Here is a 15489-nt window from a genome sequence, read left to right as displayed (position 1 = left end):
ATATACTAGCTGGTTATTTAGCCTTTAAGTTAGTCTGGTTACGGTTGATGGCAGGATAAAGTATGGAGTTTCAAAAATATAAATTCTACATAGAAGCCATTCAAAGCCAATTTTACTATTAGAAAGTCATGTCCATGCAGATGGGCCCACTGTTAAAGGTAGGAACACTAATTTAATCATTAACGCTGCTCAAAGAGATTCCTTTAAATATTTTATTCAATCATCCAAAATCCTCTCACCTAATATTCCCTGTTCACCAGCCTCTTCCTCCTCAGGCAATTCTTTAGCATTAATGGTGATTTGCTTCCACTACTGTTCTGTGGTGGGTAAAGAATCCAATGTGGGATCTGCATACATTGCCACAGATGGGCATGAGGTCCATGGTGAAGTAAAAAACAGAGAATGCTGGACATAGAAGGTTGGGCCGATCTGGGAAGAGAGACAGTCATTGTTTCAGATTTTGCATTCCATCAGAACTGGTGAGGTAGGTGAGTGGAACATATGTGTGTAGATGCACACCTTTATGTATTTTCATTATACTTTGTGTGCTCCTGCCAAAGAGACTTGAGGCTCTCGGTGCCATTGTGAGCACCACTTTTCCATTTTAAGCAATCATGGACCAGGGAGTCCCTGGTAATCTCTTACGGTGATGAACTCAGAGTAGAAAGCTTGTTGTCTGATGTCAGACATGTGACAGTGTGGTCCACCCATAAGAGCTAGCTGAGTGTAATTCTATTATCAATACTGGGAAAGTTGGTGTGGGAGAAGACCCTAACCCTGGTCGCCTTATCCTACCAGTAGACATGGAGGATTTTGCAGCGACCATAACTGTGGTACCTCCATTGCCTGATGGTGCCTGCTGCAGGTAGTCCAAGTGTCTGATGTTTACAGAAGGGCAGATCACAGCTACCAGAAGGGCAATGCGTTGAGGCTATAGTGAATTTCACAAGTGTCTGCTTTATGAGTGCCTCTGTTTCTGACTGGCTTTTGCAACCTGTTTTCATATTCCCTGTAGGTTTACTCGCATTCCCTAATTTCTCCTCCTCAAATAATCCTGCTATATTAAATTCAAATAGTTCCTGGTCCTCGGGTTTACTGCTTTTTTTAGGGCAATTTATATGTCTACTTGGATCTAATACTATCCATAACTTCCCATATTAGCCACAGCTTAATGGTACTTTATTGTCACCTATACCTATGTACAGTGAAATTCCTTTTCTTGCATAGTTCATTGAAAAAATTGTTCTGTACCATCAGACCTAAGTACAATAGTGCAAGACTGGTAGATTATACTGAGCTACCCTTCCCATTTTATTTTTATCAAAGACAGGGATGAAGAATTGTAATCTTTCATCCAAGTGCTGCTTAGATATTTGCCTTTGCTGATCTTCTTTCGACACCTTAAAAGATTCCCCAATCTCAGTATTAGCCAATTCTCACCCATGCCATTGTAATTTTCTTTATTTACTTCCCTGATCTTAGTCCAAGAATCAGCCATGCCAGTTTGCATCTTAATAGAGAATTCTAATATATTATAGTTGCTCCTTCCCCCAAGGAGCCTCGCATGACAAGATTGCTAATTAATCCATTCTCTTTACACAATCCACAGTCGTCACTAGCCTTCTTTCTAGATAGTCCAAATATGTATTCATCCAGAATATCATGTGCACTAGTTATTTCTCCTCCAGTATGATTACGAATTTGGTTAGTCCATTCTATGTGTAGATTAAAGTTGACCATGATTACAGTTGAAGCATACCTTTGTTCTATTGTACCCCTAATGAATAGTTGATCACTGTACACAGTCCCTTTTGCTTAATGTTCATTTAGTCTCTGTCCGTGATGCCTCTGATTTTATTTTGTCCCAGAAATCTTTATTCAGTTCCCCTACCACTCCCGCAGATCCCTGCGATTCCTTCATGCCATTTCTCTCACTGGTGGCTTACTATACATTTTCATTTCTGCTATTATTCATTCATTCGATATGCATTCTTCCTTGATTTTGATCCCAGTTTTTGCAGGTCTGTCATCAATGTCTGCCCTAAGCTTTTGGTTCAGGCCTGCTTACATTACACTACCTATTGAATGTGCCTTTATAACGTGCCTTTTTCTCTCTTTCTAGTTATTAATGTTTGATTAAATGAATAATGAGGTTATAGACAATAGGTGCAGGAGTAGGCCATTCGGCCCTTTGTGCCAGCACCGCCATTCACTGTGATCATGGCTGATCATCCACATTCAGTACCCTGTTCCTGCCTTCTCACCATATCCCCTGACTCCGCTATCTTTAAGAGCTCGATCTAACTCTCACTTGAAAGCATCCAGAGAATTGGCCTCCACTGCCTCTGAGGCAGAGAATTCCACAGATTCACAACTCCTTGCACCTTATTCTTAAACTGTGGCCCCGGTTCTGGACTCCCCCAACATCGGGAACATGTTTCCTGCCTCTAGCATGTCCAATCCCTTAATAATCTTATATGTTCCAATAAGATATCCTCTCATCCTCCTAAATTCCAGAGTATACAAGCCCAGCCGCTCCATTCTATTACAGTCCCGCCATCTCGTGAATTAACCTTGTGAACCTACGCTGCACTCCCTCAATAGCAAGAACTTCCTTCCTCAAATTTGGAGACCAAAACTGCACGCAATACTCCAGGTGTGGTCTCACTAGGGCCCTGTACAACTGCAGAAGGACCTCTTTGCTCCTATACGCCTCTTGTTATGAAGGCCAACATGCTATTAGCTTTCTTTACTGCCTGCTATACCTGCATGCTTACTTTCAGTGAATGATGAACAAGGACCCCCCCCAGATCTTTTTGTCTTTCCAATTTTTCCAACTTGACACAATTCAGATAATAATCTACCCTCCTGTTTTTGCCACCAAGTGGATAACCTCACATTTATCCACATTAAACTGCATCTGCCATGCATCCGCCCACTCACCCAACCTGTCTAAGTCACCCTGCATCCTCCTCACAGGTCGCACTGCCACCCAGCCTTGTGTCATCTGCAAATTTGCTGATGTTACTTTGAATCCCTTCATCTAAATCATTGATGTATATTGTAAATAGCTGCAGTCCCAGCACCGAGCCTTGCAGCACCCCACTATTCACTGCCTGCCTGCCATTCTGAAAGGGACCCATTAATCCCTACTCTTTGTTTCCTGTCTGCCAACCATTTTTCTATCCATATCTGTACCCTACCCCCAATACCATGTGCTCTAATTTTGCCCACTAATCTCCTATGTGGGACCTTATCAAATGCTTTCTGAAAGTCCAGGTACACTACATCCACTTGTCCATTTTCCTAGTTACATCCTCAAGAAATTCCAGAAGATTAGTCAAGCATGACTTCCCCTTTGTAAATCCATGCTGACTCCGGCCGATCCTGTTACTGCTTTCCAAATGTGCCGCTATTTCATCTTTTATAATTGACTCCAGCATCTTCCCCACTACCGATGTAACTGGTCTATATTTCCCTGTTTTCTCTCTCCCGCCTTTCTTAAAAAGTGGGATAACATTAGCTACCCTCCAATCCACAGGAACTGATCCTGAATTTATCGAACATTGGAAAATGATCATCACCAATGCGTCCACGATTTCTAGAGCCACTTCCTTAAGTACCCTGGGATGCAGGCCATCAGGCCCTGGGGGTTTATCAGCCTTAAGTCCCATCAGTCTACCCAACACCATTTCCTGCCTACTGTGAATTTCCTTCAATTTCTCCTTCACCCTAGGTCCTCTGGCCACTAGCACATCAGAGAAATTGATTGTGTCCTCCTTAGTGAAGACGGATCGAAAGTACCTGTTAAACCTGTCCACCATTTCCTTGTTCCCCATAATAAATTCACTTGTTTCAGTCTTCAAGGGTCCAACTTTGGTCTTAACTATATTTTTGCTCTCCACATACCTAAAGAAGCTTTTACTATCCTCCTTTATATTCTTGGCTTGCTTACCTTCGTACCTCATCATTTCTCCCCGTATTGCCTTTTTAGTTATCTTCTGTTGTTCTTTAAAAGATACCCAACCCTCTGGCTTCCCGCCCATCTTTGCTATGTTATACTTCGTCTCTTTTATTTTTATTCTCTCCTTGCCTTCCTTTGTCTGCCAGGGTCGCCCCTTACTCCCTTTGGAATCTTTCTTCATCTTTGGAATGAACTGATCCTACACCTTCTGTATTGTTCCCAGAAATACCTGCCATTGTTGTTCCACAGGATATCCCTGCTAGGGTATCTTTCCAGTCAACATTGGCCAGCTCCTCCCTCATGACTCCATAGTCCCCTTTGTTCATCTGTAATACTGACACTTCTGATTTTTGCTTCTCCCTCTCAAATTATAGATTAAAACTTATCATATTATGGTCACTACACCCTAATGGCTCCTTTACCTCGAGTTCCCTTATACAATCTGGTTCATTGCACAACACTAAATCCAGAATTGCCTTCTCCCTGGTAGGCTCCAGTACAAGCTGCTCTCAGAATCCATTATGGAGACACTCCACAAACTCCCTTTCTTGGGATCCAACACCAACCTGATTTTCCCAGTCTACCTGCATGTTGAAATCTCGACATGCCAATTTTAACTCTTGATTCAACATGCACCCTATATCCAGGCTACTGTTTGGGTCCTGTAGATAACTCCCATTGGGGTCTTTTTACCCTTACAATTTCTTAGTTCTACCCATACTGACTCTACATCTACTGATTCTATGTCACCCCTCGCAAGGGACTGAATTTAATTCCTCACCATCAGAGCAACCCCACCCCCTCTGCCCACCTGTCTGTCTTTTCGATAGGATGTATACCTTTGAATATTCAGTTCCCAGCTCTAGTCCTCTTGTAGTCATGTCTCTGTAATTCCCACAACATCATACTTGCCAATTTCTAACCGAGCCTCAAGCTTGTCCACTTTATTTCTTATACTTTGTGCATTCATATATAATACTTTTAATCCATTACTCCCCACACCCTTCATATCGATTCCTATTTCACTTGGCCTTACTCTCCTATCCCTTCCTGAGCTTTGTATACAACTATCGGCTTCCTTCGATGATGAGTCGACTTGCATTGTAGGTTAGAAAGTTGTGTGTTCAAGTCGTATTTCACTAGCATGATTAAATTAGAAACACTCAAAATGGACACTGCAGGGCAGTACTGAGGGTGCACTACATCAACAGAGGTACCACCGATTAGTTGAGATATTAAACCAAGGCAGTTTCACTTCTTCCCATCTTTCTGATGAGTGCAAAAGATCCCACGGTATTTCAACATAACCAGAGTTACTTGCACCCCTTGTCCTGGCCATTATTATGTTCTTAACTAAAAACACTTCCTCAAAAAAAAAAGCATGTCTGCGTTGCTGTTGCGGGAGCTTACTGTGTCAACTAGGTGTGTCAACTGAGTTGTTGCATTTACTACAGTACACCCATGGATACAGTTTGGGAGTACTGTACTTTATTAATATAAAACACTTTGAGACATACTATGGTTCTGAAAGGTTTATAAATCCAAATAACTGCAGCATTATGGTTTGATGATTATTCATATTCAGTCAGTATAGAACTCGATCATAGGCAACAAGACAATACTTAAATCAAACAACAATGTTTAGTGCTTCAATTTGGAATGGACGAAGGAATTTGGCTACAATATCTCAATGAAACCCAGATCTGAAGGAAATAATAAGTACTTTCATTTTGAAATCAAAAGTCAGCGACTATTTCACTTGATGATTTACACAAGGATAGTTTGATTAACATTTTTTACCCATTTTACTTTGCGTATCATTTCAGGGTGTAGTTTAGACAGTTAAAGAAGAATTAGACCACACAATTTTCCATGCAGCATTTTGTTATGTTATTTGAATGATGGACATTGAATACCAGCCCTAACCTAGTGTCTGTCTGAATTAATAGCATCTTCCAAGGATTCTCTTAAGTTTTCTATCATCCTGTAATATTCCAATTTTATGCATATCTTCCTAGTATCTGTAAAGATTTCAGTTATGTCCTTGCAGGGTTTTAAAATTGTTGGGCATGTCATTCAGGAATTCTTAAAACTTGAGAGTTGATAATTGAAACATGGAAATTAAAACATAGAAGCAAATCATTGATCCCAATGGATCCATGTTGATGGTCATCACAGTACGAAGAATTTGCAATACCAGTTCACAACTCTCCACAAATTCGCTTTCCTCTTTCAATTGCCTAATTAACTTGTTCTTTGAAAGAAGAAATTGAGAGAGAAAAACATTCACTACCCATTGAGAGGGGAGATTTCTGCACCCTTCAGTTTTAAATGACTAGCCCCTAATTTTGGAGTTCTGTCAATTGTTCATGCCTATCCCATGAGTGAAAACATTTCAACATCTACCCTGTTTATAATATATAGCCAAGTATTAATGTGCTTTCACTGCCATTTTTATCTTTAAAAAAAAAAAGGCTAGATAGTTTGGATCCGCATTCCTTAGTTGAGAAAATTGAGGGATGACTTTAATCAAACTAAAATAATTCATAAGGCTTTTATGATTATGATTTTACATATTTGAATAAAGTCACCCCATTCCAATGAATGCAGATTCAGACAGTCTAGCCTCTCTTTTAACATAAAGATGGCGGTGAAGCGCATTAACACTTAGCTGTACTTTAAATAAAACTGGTCAACATTGACTGCGAACTAAATAAGCAGCAAACTTTAAATGGAGTTGTGCTTCTCTTGGACTTTGGTGCAAAGATCTCAGGAGAGCAAATGCTGCATAAATTGCCTCGGGAGCTGGTGCTGGGTACATATTTATATTTTATATTTAAGAATTAGAAGTCAAAGTGTTAATTACTCAAAGATATTAGGAGAAACTGTGTAGAATAGACTGCAGATGCTGGAAAGGAAATATATACCCCCAAAACTTGCACAAAACATTTGATAAGCACATCAATTGTGTGACACATGAAATTCAATAGTGCAAAGGGCTGGGTTGGAAGGAAGAGCATTTGTCTTAAGTAAGCTATGGTTGTTATGAACAAAGTTAAAGCTTGCAAGATATTTGAAGTGAAGGAGAACAGCGACAGCACAGCAGGAGCCAAGTTGATAATTATACTCTGAGGTCAGTCGACTATAAATTAGTCTTTGAAATGAAGCGTAATCAAAGCATTATGATCTGATATTAAGTGGCATCAACAAGGGTACTTCAAGATTTGACAGAATATATGGGTATATAAATAAATTGAATCACTGAAAGGAATATCACAGGAATATTAAAATAGTATTGCTCTTGTTTGCTGTGTTGGTCACTGGCTATTTTTAATTTATTATTTGTCACTGGCCATTTTTAATAAGGATACTAAATAATACTAAATTATTGGTCACTGGCCATTTTTAATAAGAGGGTAAACAATTTTAGTTTCAATAATAATTCCTTCACACAGTCTGTGAACTACATTTTGACAGAAAGGAATACTGTGAATTTACTTTTAGTAAATTAATGCTTTTCTAAATTAATATTCATGGGTAATGGCAGAGGATTAATGGTCTGTATTGCATCTAGGAAATGAAATTGTAGTGTGTCAATTTGGCTCAAGTGGTTCCCATCTTTGAGATAAAGACATGGCATCAAACTCCACTCCTGGGATATAATCAGATATTTGAGGTTAACATTCTGTATTGGGGATGTCTTTTTGAATGAAATATTAAATTAAGCCTTAAAAATTTGATTGGGCAGCACTAATTGCTGAGATAATGTAATCAGAAATCACAAAGTAAAAATCAATTAAAAATAAATAAATGAGGTGCTCTAACTGTCCCCATGTGAGAACAGTACACACACTGAGGTATTTGATGAAAATAATCTGCGAGTGTGATTACATTTATTGGAATCAATACAAACTGCAGCAGATTGAAACAGGCCAACTGCACAGCTGTACAGAATTAACGAACGTTAATTCTCATAAATTTATGAATAGTAATTTGGTACTGTTCATCGGCTTCAAATTCAACAACAGATGGAGTGACTCAAAGTTTGTGCCACATGCTCAAAATAGAATTTTTCTCCTGAAATGATAAATGTTTTCTGATAACTGGCCCCATGTACAGAATAAGTGGTCTAAACAGTAGTCCCAAATTATGGAACAAATGGAAGGTCAAGTATAATATCTTTCACGGTTTTAAATTATCCTCACTATCTCTCTCAAAGAAACATGATAGAAGTCAGCACACCCTGTATGGTTTTCTCAAATGGAGACGGCTAGTGTGCTGCATTAATGTTTTTAAGTATTTGCTTTTTGAAATTTATGACAAAATTATCTCAGTATTAATGCAGCTCATTCACTATTTTAAGGCTTGATTGAATATTTCAATTAAAAAAAAATATCCTCAATATAGTGCTTAAAACAGCAGGAATGTTAGCCTCAAATATCTGAGTCCTCGGAGTGGAGTTTGATGCCATGCCTTTACCTCAAAGATGGGAACATCACCTGAGTCACAACTGACACACGACAATTTCATTTTCCAGATTCAATGCAGACAATTGAGCCTCTGCAATGACCCAGGAATATTAGACAGACATTGTGTTGCTATTGTAATGCTGTTATTGTGGCAGCCAATTTGTGCATAGCTTTGTCCCAAAGAGACCGACATTTTCCTGGATATTTTCTTATCTAAGTGTGCCTTGGTCAAGAAACAGACTTGGTCTTTCTCTTGGTCATTTTTAATTTGACTTATCCCTGACTTTTCTCAGTCTGCAGCAGTGCATTTTATTTTCATAGTTTGTTCTCCACAAAGTGAAAGTTATGACAAGTGCACATCTATTGTAAACTGAGATTTGCTGTATGATGCATGGTGTGAGTCAGATTGGGCACACAAGAATACCCATATAAGCTAAGGTATGTGCCATGTGTAGCACACTCCCTGATCCCTCCCCAAAGTAGGAAGTAGTGTTAAGGCTAAATCAGTTAATTCTTTTAAAGAATTGAAATAAATGCACAAACGTTGAGGACAAAGGTAGCAGGTTGTGAATAATGGGGGAGAAACAACAAACAGCTGGAGGAACTCAGCAGGCCAAGCAGCATCTGTGAAGGCAAAGAGATGGTCAACATTTCAGGCTGAGCCCTGCTTCACGACTGAGGGTGCCGAGGGGATGTTGCCAGTATAACGAGTTGAGATGGAGGAGTGGGGCAGGGGCTGGCAGGTTATAAAGAGAACCAAGCGAGGAGGGGGTGAATGGCAGATGAGGCCAGGTTTTGCAGGTAACGGGTGAAGTTAGGCGATGGCAGCTTGTGATGGGTAGAAAGGGATAAAGAATGGAAAAAGGAGCAGTTGCAGCCTTGGGAAGAGAGGGGATGGTGGAAGTAGAGACTGAAATGTGATAAATGGGAACATGAGACTGCAGATGCAGAAGCTGCCAAGTAAGGGATAAGTGGAACTAGATAAGGGAGGAATGATGGGTAGATGGAACCAGTAGAGCAAGGTGATAGGAGACCGAGTAGGTTTAGTGTGTGGGTGACAGGCAGCTGAAAGTAGGTGGAGGAGAATAAAACTAGGTGATTAGGTGGGTGAAGAATCAAAAGGAGGGAGAAAGATTTACAGGGAGTGTGGATTACCTCAAGTTGAAACATTTAATGTTTTTACCATGGGGTTAGAGGGAACGCAGGAGCAATACGAAGCGCTGCACTTCCAGTTTGTGTTTGGCTTAGCTTTGGAAGTGGGGCAGGGCGAGGACCTGGTATGCGAATGGAAAGGGGGTTGAAATAGATTGTAGTCAGGATAACCATTGCAGACTCTGCAAAAGCAAGTGCTCTGAAAAATAGTCACCCAGTCTACGCTTGGTCTCGCAAATGCAGAGGAGACCACATTGGAGAGATGCACATGAATTTCTGTTCCATTTGGAAGGACTGTTTTGGACCATGGGTTGTGGTGAGAGAGGAAGTGTAGGGACAAGTGTCGCATCTCTTATAGTTGTTGGGGGGAAATGCCAGGAAATGGGAGGGAGGGAGGTTGAGCGGGAAGGAGTAAGCAGACCTTCAAGTCACGAGAGGTTTTCACAGCGGAATGCAGAAAGGAGGCATGGGGAGAGGGGAAGATGCAACAGGTCCTGTGATTGCAATATCCACTCTACATTCTGTCCTGATGCATGGTCTCAACCCAAACATTGACTTTCCCTCTGCCTCCAGCAATGTTGTTCGACCTGCTGAGTTTTTCCAGCAGTTTTCATGGCTCCAGATTCCAGCATCTGCAGTCTCTTGGTCTTCAACGAATAATCAAATCCTAGTACAAAAAATGTATCCCTAATCCTAAAGTAAGTTGTTAATCCTTGTAATTTGTTGTGGATTTTAAGAGATATGATCTCATTTCCTCCCCACCCTATTAATCTATCTTCTCTGTCACAAGCATTTCTTATACTAGCAGAGATTTTAAAAAAAATAAACTCGAGTGACATTGCAATGGAGCTGTAGACACTTGGCATACCTGCCTATCTTTAATGGTTGGTCCACTAACAGTTTATAACCCTACCTAAATCCTCCTGACCACTTTCTGTGGCAGTGGTGGGGAGCTCTTGGGGAACGTTCAGAATAATGTACAGTGAATAGTGACTTTACATTTTCAGTTCCTCTCTCTATATTCTGCCATAAACTCTATAGCAGATTGAAGTAAGCAATAAAAAACAGCTGGTAGACAAAAGTGTTGGAGAAACTCAGCAGGTGCGGCAGCGTCTATGGAGCGAAGGAAATAGGCAAAGTTTCCAGGGCTGAAACCCTTCTTCAGACTGATGTAGGGTGCCCAGGGAGGGGGTGGTACGGGTGTGAAGGGACGAATTGACCAGGGAATTACGGAGGGAGCGGTCTTTGCGGAAAGCAGACAGGGGAGGGGATGGGAAGATGTGGCGAGTGGTGGGGTCACGTTGGAGGTGGCGAAAATGACGGAGGATTATTTTTTGTTTACAACAAATAATGTTGTACTACCCCCTCCCCGGGCACTTTCCCTTGCAACCACAAGAAATGCTACACTTGTCGCTTTACCTCCCCCCTGACTCCATTCAAGGACCCAAGCAGTCGTTCCAGGTGCGACAGAGGTTCACCTGCGTCTCCTCCAAACTCATCTATTGCATCCGCTGCTCTAGATGTCAGCTGATCTACATCGGTGAGACCAAGCGTAGGCTTGGCGATCGCTTCGCCGAACACCTCCGCTCGGTCCGCAATAAGCAACCTGATCTCCCTGTGACTCAGCACCAACTCCCCCTCCCATTCCGAATCTGACCTTTCTGTTCTGGGCCTCCTCCATAGCCAGAGTGAGGACCACCGGAAATTGGAGGAGCAGCACCTCATATTTTGCTTGGGCAGTCTATACCCCAGCGGCATGAACATTGACTTCTCCAATTTCCGGTAGCCCTCACTGTCTCCTCCCCTTCTCAGCTCTCCCTCAGCCCTCTGGCTCCTCCTCTTCCTTTCTTCTTTCCCCCCCCCCCCCACCCTACATCAGTCTGAAGAAGGGGTTTGGCCCGAAACGTTGCCTATTTCCTTCGCTCCATAGATGCTGCCTCACCCGCTAAGTTTCTCCAGCATTTTTGACTATCTTTGATTTTCCAGCATCAGCAGTTCCTTCTCAAACAGTAAAAAACAGCTATTGTGCTGTCTATCTTCCCAGTAGAGATTTCAATGTAGGGAGATGGGAAAAATTGAGAGATATTGTGCAAAGTATGTTTTTAATATTCATTATCAGAATTTGGTCATCATTGGCATTTATTTCCCCTTTTTTCTTGCCGTCGATACAACTGATGGGTATCATAGAGGGCTGTTGTCTGTGATATTTCACAAACCAGCCTTGTATCCACAGTCTGTTTCTTTCCCTTACAGATATACATGAACCACTTGAGTGATTTTATGATCGGTTTCACTGTCACTTTTTAATTTTCCAAATTGAATTTACATTCTTAGATTATGGGATTTGAATTTGTTTCTCTGGTTACTAATCTATACTTGTTACGTGTTTGGCAGGATTGGTGTGTGTTGGATTGGCTTTGTGTCTGTATACTTCAGTAAATATTGCAGCTTTTTGGAGTACATGAAGGATAGGTTTTGCGTTGTTTTGTCACTCTATTGCCACTTCAGTTTGGAGAGAACATTGAAGTGTTTTTTTTGTTTTTTTTAAAGATCCTGACTTAATATTATTGATCAACATGTGATGTATTGAATCCAATAAAGCCAGCTTGAGTTACCTGCCTTTGATGGTGTTTTTAAAATTGTTATAAAGTGCAACAACTAGAGAGTGTCGGCATTTTAAACAAGGGGCCTGAATAAATATCTTAATAGATTTCCCTTAATGTTGCTCATGGAATCTGGAGTGTTGCTTGTGAATATTATTAATGATAATATTTTGCAGTTTACTTATAGAGACCTACTTATAGTAATTTAATCCTTTATGATTGTGGTGTCCACAGTTTGATTATTTGCTCTGGAAACTTTGGTCATTGTTTTGTACACTATGTCAGAACTCAAAAAGCTACCAGTGTTTTAAGATAATTTTTGTTTTGTATTCCCAACTGGTGACATCTAGTGTGTGACAGCTGCAGGTGCTCTGACGTTAATATACTAACTTCAATTTCCCATGACGTCGGACAGGGAGTCAAAGTTGCTTATTTAGACTATGAGCAAAAGGGGACTTTTGACGCTTGAGTGTTGTGCATGCTGGTAATGAGGGGGTGGATGGAGTTGATTGGGAAAGCAGAGAAAGAATGGAAACCAACAAAGAAGGAAGTAGGATGTTATAAGATACGTAGAAATTGGTAAAGGTCAAGTGAAATGAGGATGAGATCAAGACTGGAAGGGAAATGAGTGGGAGGGGTTAGGAGGGCTTGGAAGAGAGATTGGGAAAGGGTTTGGAGGGGATAATGCAAGAGGGGTGAGAAATGTTATCCTGCATAGATGCATCAGCATTGAATATAAATTGGAATAAACAAGTCCTGCACCAATCAAAGGATTGATGAATTTATCTTTTATTTGGAATGGAAGCAGATTGAGATTTTAAGATTGCTTGTATCTATCCTTGCATATTTCATTTTAATTTGTCATTTCTCTTTCTGTTCTGAATTTCTGAAATTGTCTTTGTTTCTTTTTCAAGACGGCCGTTGGTTACTTACTAAATAATTACTGCTGGGAATTGAGCCCTCCCACTCAGTCACTGCGGTACAAATGGCTGCCTGTTACCCGGCCTAGTGAAGACACCAAAATAAAATTCACATTGTGTTCTCACGAACATTAGTGCTCTCCTTCAACTCTTCATTGTCCGGTGCATCAACAAGGATCTGTGTGATCAACAAACTGCAATCCATTGGCAAGAGATGACATTGAGTTTCAATTCTGAGAGATTACCATTGTCCTCGCACTGTCTAAATCGATGTAACACTTGTTTGAAGGAATATAACTATTGTCTTAAAGATCATTTCTACAATAAAGTTATTAAACAGTTTTGTAATACTTGATTTCAGAGTAAATTGTGAATGTTGCAAATAATTTAATTATGTAAGTGTTGTCCTAGGGACTTGCCGAACATTAATACACTGGACATGCGGTTGTACATATTTTTCCAACTAACAGAAAATAATTATTTTGTGGTTTGCAAAGTACTTTAGATGAGAGAGATTATGTTACACACCTCCAATAACTTGACTTTAATTCATCTTCCATTTCTTCATTTCCATCATTAGAAGTTCAGTCTTACACTGCATTCTATAGGTGCATGCATTGGGTGATGGGTTTTTACTATTGGAATCTGAACTCGAATGCCTGCTCACTTTGAGCACAGCCTCCATTGAGTGCACAAAGCTTGAATATTTAACCCTGTCTCAGTTAGTGCCACCACAGCTTCAAACTAGAGAAGATCAGCCAATCTAATCCCGAGCCGTTTATCATTAATTCTCTGTTAATGTTTCCTAGACCTGTGCAATCATGTAGCCTGAAAATGTAGGTACACTTTTGGTTAATCTACTGAAGTAGTTACCTGTTAGTTTTAAGATTTTGAACTCTGTTTAAAAAATATCTGTATATGTGACTTGTTTGGAAATCGCACAGTGGATTCACCTGTAGGGAAAATACATTGCAAAACTAGGGAGAAAAGCAAAAGAATGAGAGTTCTCCTGCACAGATTCAAAGAACTGATGGTTCATGCTCTGTGCTGGATAATTCTATAATTTAACAAACTCCTTCACAACGGATTACGTTTCTCATGCAGCCGTGTTCATATGTGACTCTTGTCCACACCAACTTTTAGAGGTGGCTGTTTTCACAGGTTGTCAAAATGGATTTAGAATGCTGCCAGCAGGTCATGGAGAAGGATGCCTTTGGACAGTCAGGGATGATCACTAAACTAAACTCACATCCTGAAATAATATCAAGCCTGGATATGTGTAGGAAAGAACTGCAGATGCTGGTTTAAATCAAAGGTAGGCACAAAATGCTGGAGTAACTCAGCAGGACAGGCAGCATCTCTGGACATCCCATTCCTTCTTTCCAGAGATGCTGCCTGTCCCGCTGAGTTACTCCAGCATTTTGTGTGTACCTTCAAGCCTGTATATATTGTATTGAACTTTTACGTATTGTACCCAACGGCAGTTATGTACACTTCAAGTAAGGAGAAATAATTCAAGCATCTTAACTAAAGATGTGTGCTCATGGTCGTGATCGGCACCTGAGAACAGTGTTGTAGAGACATAAACTAAAGCACTGGAAAAAGCCATTCGACCCAAGTTGTCCATGTCGACCAAGATGACCCATCCAAGCTTATCCCATTTGCCCATGCCTGGTCCACTTCTCAACCTTTCCTATCCATGTATCTGTCCAAATGTATTTTAAATGTTGTTATTGTACCTGCCTCAATTGCTTCCTCAGGCAGCTCGTTCCATATAATCAACACCCTTTGTGAGAAAGGTTGCCCCTCCGTTCCCTTATTCAGTTTTTCCCCACTCATTTAAACCTATGCCCCGGAGTTCTTGATATACCTACCCTGGGAGAAAAACTCTGCATTCATGGTATCTATCTAGTGTAAAGGATGCCAAAGATTCCACCTTTCAGAGCCCTTGTGTCACAGTTTAACACAGAAGATGCTATGTCACCATATATTTAAGATTAGGCAGTTTTGGTGTCCTGGTCAATATTTATTCCTCAATCAATCTCCCAGTCTGTCATCTATCTCATTCTGTTTGTTGAAACTTGCTGTGCTTAGAAGGGATGACTTCAGAACTGCATGTGGGCTCTTGTACTTGGGACAGCTTAAGGTAGTGAAAGATGTTGTTCTTCAACTGCATATCTCTTGGTTTCGGGATGCACGATAGCAACAATGGGAACACTATTTCCAAGAACTCTTCCAAATCACTTGGTGCAGGCTCAGACATGTTCACATTCCTTTTGTCAGTCTTGGAATTCCCTGCCTCTGCCCTGCCTCTAAATGCCTTTGCCGTTTTAGGACAGCCCTGGATAGGAAATAGCTGCAGGTTTTGTCACTCTTTATCG

At 40.7% G+C, this 15489-nt stretch overlaps 1 protein-coding gene across 6 annotated transcripts in view; it reads left to right on the top strand.

Moving 5' to 3' along the window:
* The window catches only part of LOC116971085 (beta-amyrin 11-oxidase-like), a 98026-nt gene extending 84563 nt beyond the window's left edge, over window positions 1–13463 (top strand). For all 6 annotated transcript variants that reach the window (XM_033017915.1, XM_033017911.1, XM_033017910.1 and 3 more), the window contains one exon: window positions 13103–13463. In XM_033017915.1, the coding sequence (XP_032873806.1) occupies window positions 13103–13243 (141 nt within the window). In that variant the 3' untranslated portion in view covers window positions 13244–13463. The remainder of the gene's footprint in view (window positions 1–13102) is intronic.
* The last annotated feature ends 2026 nt before the right edge of the window (window positions 13464–15489 follow it).

This window comes from Amblyraja radiata, chromosome 3, assembly GCF_010909765.2.
Source record: "Amblyraja radiata isolate CabotCenter1 chromosome 3, sAmbRad1.1.pri, whole genome shotgun sequence".
NCBI lineage: Eukaryota > Metazoa > Chordata > Chondrichthyes > Rajiformes > Rajidae > Amblyraja > Amblyraja radiata.
Note: the sequence above shows the minus strand (reverse complement) of the source record. Positions and strands in the feature narration are given on the sequence as shown.